The sequence below is a fragment of the Ischnura elegans genome, chromosome 2 (genome assembly GCF_921293095.1).
Source record: "Ischnura elegans chromosome 2, ioIscEleg1.1, whole genome shotgun sequence".
Classification (NCBI taxonomy): domain Eukaryota; kingdom Metazoa; phylum Arthropoda; class Insecta; order Odonata; family Coenagrionidae; genus Ischnura; species Ischnura elegans.
The window spans coordinates 102,841,446-102,847,445 of record NC_060247.1 but is presented as its reverse complement, the minus strand read 5'-3'; the positions used below and the strand labels follow the sequence as shown (position 1 = coordinate 102,847,445).

Below are 6,000 nucleotides of genomic sequence, written 5' to 3'. Positions count from 1 at the left end.
TTTGAAGTACCATATTTTTTTATCATGATCTGTTTTCATCCAAATGTTACAGTAGTTACAACTTCCTTCACACAGCCATCGTCATTGAAATTATGACTCATCTATTTTCATGCCATTTTAATTCAAGCTTTGATTGCTCCTTACACCTTTCCTTGTTTTGTGACTTTTCTATTTCTTTTTATCTTCTTATTTTTAACCAATGTTCTACTGGATAATTGAGCATCAATATTTTCCTCCTTCACAGCATCTCTGAAACCCAACAGCAACCATTAATATTAAGTCCCAATCAAATATTAAGTCCTAAATACGGAAATATAAATTACACAATAAAAAAGCTCAAAAAATTAGTGTTAGATCCATCAAGTAAGAACAAATTATCTTTTTTACTACAAGGGTAAACTTAATAGTAAGGTTTCCAATTTTTTAAATCATTGAATATGATATTTATTTACGTTGCTGGATACATTGTTGGAAAGGTCATGGCTTCAGCTTTATTCAGATGTAGTCACCCTGGCACTCAATTGCTTTCCTCATCCGCTTTATGATGAACTTTTGTATCCCATTGCCATTGTCAACTTCCGTTCATGTTGCTATGATGGCATTGATCTCCTCTTACACCTCGTCGTCCGTCATGAACTTCATTCCTCCTCGGTATTTCTTTCTTCAGGGTGAGCAAAATGTGGAAATCACTGGGTGATAGTGGCCAAAAATTCATCCATTTCCTCTTCAAAATGGCACAAAACTTCTTCAGCACATTCCATGCGCCACCTCTGGTGGACTTCAGTGAGTTGTTTGGGTACTCACCTGGCATTGGACGTTTGCACGGCCGAAAAGGAACTAATAGCAATTACGAATGTTTTTAACATCCAAGCATTTTTAACCATATCCCTCAAAGGATTGGCCATTAAGATCAATTGGTACCACCTTTTTCCTGGCCAAAAATCGTATGACAGACCGGATTTCAAACCTAGATGTTTCACGGTGTTCGAGAGTGGTAGTGGAGGAATCAAAGAAACATGGTGGTGTTGGCGGATTGCGCCTAGAGCTTCATGTGGTGACGCAATGACATAGGAGACCTTACTTTTATGTTTACCCTTGTATGTCATTATGGACTTTCCTAGCAAAAATTTTACAAGGGAGCATCAGTTAGACTTTTTCAAAAATTTGTAGTACTCATTCTGTTGTCCATTGAATTTAGTTTGGCTAAAGTCTGCCATTAACTGACTCCAGCTAAAAGGCGTAGGCTCCATTTGACTAGAGTTTAATTAATCACCTAATGTTCATGGCGAAACAAATCCAAATCCAACAAACATTTTTGTCTTGATAATGACGGTATAGACGTTGAAACTAGTTGACAGCAAATAAAAAAGTTTGTGGAACAGTACTGGGTTTTGTTTCACCATGAACATTTCATTGTTCCACCAAGTAATGCCGAAATCAGTTGATTTTAATCACTAATATTTAGTGTTAATTAATAAGATGCCTAATGTTTGACTTTTACTAATGACAAGCTTGTGTAGAGCAGTTCACTAAAAATTTCCATACACTGTATGAATTATTCAAAACAATTTAAACAGTTACCTCTGCTTTTGAACCCTCAGTACGGTTTCTGGGGTGGTAAGTTCTTCGAAGAATGTTGGAGGCGGACAATCTATATGTTCATATGCTGGTACCAACTGAAATATAGGTAAATCATGAATATCTGATGCTAATGTATTTGCTTGCAAATACAAATTAAATACTATGTTGTCAAACAATGTTTTAACTGGCTGAAAATGTTCACATCAGAATTACTGCTATGCAGTTTTGCCACTACAGTTAAGTGTAAACTAGCACAAGAAAAATAATGAGCCACAGATGAGGGTGCAGATAGATAAAAATATTTAATAACTATTAATTATTTTTTTGCTTGGTAGAAAGTAGTGTATTCTTACAAAGCCGTATGATCGATCTATTTTTGGGGGTGGATGTAACTTTCCACTTCGTTTTGGTAGCTCAAAGTGAGTCCCCAGTATATTATCTTTGTCCAGCCTTCGGCCATATGCTCTTTCATCAATATCGCGGCGGGTTATTTCATCATCTTGCTTAATGATTTCATCCTCAGCTTTTCCATTTGGTCTGCAGTCAATGATTGGTGGTGCTCCAGTGAAAACCTGAATTTACATAATAAAAGCGGAAATGTGATTTTTTCTAAATTTGATTTCAATTTTATTCACTTGTAGAAAATACTCAATTTGAAGCATTTATTACTTGTTCGATTTTTTAAGAGCATGTGACAAGTTATTTCAAAATTGGATTCTCAAGAATTTAGGGTAGGATATATCACAAGAATTATGATATTCATTTAGAGAACATAAGGTTTGTCCACTGTTTAATATTTGCTTCATATTTACTATTTATTAACAAAATTAACTATTTATAATATTTTTAAGTATTTCAAAACCAATGCCACATGAATTTTGTAAATTATTATGTATTAGTAGAGATCCGTGAAAATTGCGAGACCCGATAACGCAAAATAATGCAAAATAGCAAGAAATAATGCGAAATCAGTAAATAAAAACAAAATTTTGCATTTTTGGGTGAATCAGCAAAAAAATCACATCTTATGAGTCATAATCTATTAAAGCTTAAGCCTTCATTACTTAATGCTGCTGGCATTCATTCGATGTATCTCTTTATGATTCCAAGGTCAATTGCCTTGTTTTTTCTCTTACACATTGAATTCGCATAATATCGCACCTCACTTTGCCGTTAAAGTAATCGCGGCCTCTTTCTTCGCTTCACATTTATCAATCCTGAAATTTTCCAAAATATCTATATTGATGCGCTTTCTCTCCTGAAGAATTAGGTATTCTGAATCAATAAAGTGCTGAAAGAAATTTAACATGACCACGAAAAAGCATAAATATAAGCTCACGTGCCCGGTACGCATCAGTGCCGAGCAGTAATTCCAGTGACTAACCGTGACACAGTAAACAGTGTTGTTAGATAACTTGTTGCAGGAAAAACTTAGGTGTGGGTTTAACTTAACAATATTGTCGACTCAGCTGTTGGGGGAAGGGAAGGAAGGAACAGATAGGAGGAGAGGGGATGCTAATTATTAGCACACGGATCTTCGGATATTTAGTGCTCCACTGAGCTTCAATTAAACATCATGGTTTGCAAAAGATTTCTTTGAAAAATGAAGTTTTTTCTGTCATGAAAAGTGTAGAAATTAGTTTAAAACCCTCTGCTTAGTACCCTGTTTTTCAAAAATTTCCCCCCCCCCCCGGTTTCGGACCTCTCCAAAAAAATACTGCCTGGTATACTTAAATTATTTAGTTGTTTATATTCACCTTCATTGAGGTAAATGATGCAACTTTGACCAAATCGCTTGGAATCCGCAGTGGGAAGTCTTCCACCTCTTTTCCAGGTTCAAAATTGGGCCAAGGATGTTGCTGGCCTAGGGTACCAATGTATCTGCCACCAAGGGACCACACTCTCACTGAGAAATCTGAACTACAACTGGAAATCAAGCAATTTGCCATTTCAACAGGCCTTTTTAAAATTACAATTGCATGTTGCAGTCAATTTAACACTGATGTTTGATTGATTGTAGCAGATGAGTTGTGGATAAAAAATTTCTACAACAATGCTATAACCTTGACTCGTTACACAGCTGCAGACACTGAGGTAATGTGTTTGACTTGGATTATATCATTCAGAATGACTAGGAAAACATCATCTTAAAAGAGCAATTGATATGTTTTCAGGCCTGATAGAATCAATGAAACAATAGAGATATTCTGCAAAATGGATATGCATAAAAATGCATTATTTCATGGATAATAAAGAACTTTAAATGCTAGGTTGAGTAGAGGTAGTCAAATCTTTCATAGCATTGAGCTAAATTTTTATGCATCTCATACTGGTTAGCGTGGGTGTATGTACTAACATACACCACCACAGGCCAATTGAGGTACCACATAGCACATATATGTTTGTCAAGATAATTATTTTCGTCATTCTTATTATACACCAAAATCATAATTATTATTATTATTAAAGTATTCTACCGATTAAGGTAGGTTTCCATGGAGTACTTGAGAAGAATTCTGGGATCCTCCCTCCCCATCAACCACTTCCCTCTTCAATTCACAATAAGGCCTACTCCCTTTCATTATATCTAAAAATCTTACTCTTTTCCTTCCTCTCCCTCGCTTACCTAACATTCTACCCTCTAACACTGTTTTCAACATACCATCCCCACTAAGTGCTCCCTTCATCCATACCTTCTGTCTCCTCCGCATCTCATCTAAAAGCTGCCTCTCCTCACCCACCATGTCCAGCACTTTGTCGTTCCTCCTCCTCTCCGTCCACTTCACCTTCTCCATTCTTCGCCACACTCACATCTCAAATGCCTCCAATCTTTTCTTGTCCTCCTTCCTAAGTGTCCATGCTTCTGCACCATAAAGCACTACACTCCAGATCAGACTCTTCACTTACCTTTTTTTTAAATTCTTACATAGCGAACTTCTGCAGAAGCTCATTCCTGTTCATGAGCGCCTCCTTTGCTAATGCAATTCTCTTCCTGATGTCCTTAACACTGTATGCATTCTCCTCTAATGTACTGCCTAAATAGTTGAACTGCTCCACCTGCTCAAGTGTTTCACCTCCCACCCACCTTAATCTTAAGTCTTATATTCCTCGCTCGTGATGCTTTACAAAACTACATTACCTTGGTCTTCTTGTGATTAATCCTCATCCCATACTCCTAACAAATCTCATATAATGCATCCACTAGAGCCTGAAGCCCCCTCGCTGACTGGCTAATCAACACCTGATCATCTGCGAATCTCACTGATTTGAACATCATTCCTCCCACTTTTACTCCAGCTTCTAACTCATCCCACACTTCCCTTACCATCTCTTCAGTGTAAACGTTAAAGAGCGGTGGCTATAGAGGACAGCCTTGCCTCTCTCCAAAATCATAATATGTATTGTATGAAAAATAATGATTGTTCATGAATGTATATTGTTAGCTTGTTTAATGACCCGTGATATGAAAGGCCAATGTGTATAGTGCTGCTTTTAGTGGTTAGAAAATATATATGTAAATAAATTGGAAATGCCATATACTTAGCTCTGTCAACATAGAGATCTCCACAAGAGGTGAAAAGTCACAAAATGCCAAATTTTTCAAATGAAAGTCATGGCAAACCCTCATAATGAATTTTTTGAAGTATGAAAAATTACTATGCCCATTTCCACCGTTAAGGAATACAATGCATATATGTGAAAAAATTTTATACATACGTTACCACTATTTTTGCCTCTCTGATGTACTCAACATGAGTGATAGCCCTCAAGTGAGCTTGATAACTTGACAAAAGTAAGGGTAACTCTTGCCCTTTGATGGCACGTTTTGCTCTGCCATTCAACCTATCCTTGAGCAAGAAAGGAAACAATATCCTATATTTTGGCATCACAATTTTAGGTGAAGGGCTTGCAGAAAAATAATTTTTTAGAAGCCAAACTTTCAAATAACCTGCAGAATCTCCTGAAAATAAGATACAAAATTTAATTACCTACTCAACCTTTTTTATATTCTCAAAGTACATGAAATGGGGTGTCATAAATATTACTAAACATGAGGTGATTTCATACATATATATCATATACATATAATCTGTGTTAACAGGGATACTCCAATGACATAAATGTTTTATGGATCCTACTCCGGGTTATACATATCTATTTTAGACATATAGAATAATAAAACTTTAGGAAAAATAATCCCATAATTCTCATAAATAGTTAGAAATCCTTAAAATGCATGCATAATCACTCCATTTTTGAACATAGATACTCCCTTTTTTTGCCAAAATATTTTGAAGAAAAGCTATATTCCATGTTCCAGGTGACCATATTCGAGTAAGTGGCTTTTTTTCTCTTACTGAATCCTCAAAATATTTGGGGGCTCTTGTCACGTATACACTTTTCGAATTTTTATGCAGA

At 36.0% G+C, this 6,000-nt stretch overlaps 1 protein-coding gene across 1 annotated transcript in view; it reads right to left on the bottom strand.

The window, feature by feature from the left end:
* The window catches only part of LOC124154266 (WD repeat-containing protein on Y chromosome), a 42,362-nt gene continuing 36,362 nt past the window's right edge, over positions 1–6,000 (bottom strand). The window contains exons 17-21 of the mRNA XM_046527880.1: positions 5,299–5,542; positions 3,339–3,507; positions 1,935–2,153; positions 1,582–1,676; positions 1–249 (exon numbers count right to left, since the gene is read on the bottom strand). Coding sequence (XP_046383836.1) covers positions 141–249; positions 1,582–1,676; positions 1,935–2,153; positions 3,339–3,507; positions 5,299–5,542 — 836 coding nt within the window. The 3' untranslated portion in view covers positions 1–140. The remainder of the gene's footprint in view (positions 250–1,581; positions 1,677–1,934; positions 2,154–3,338; positions 3,508–5,298; positions 5,543–6,000) is intronic.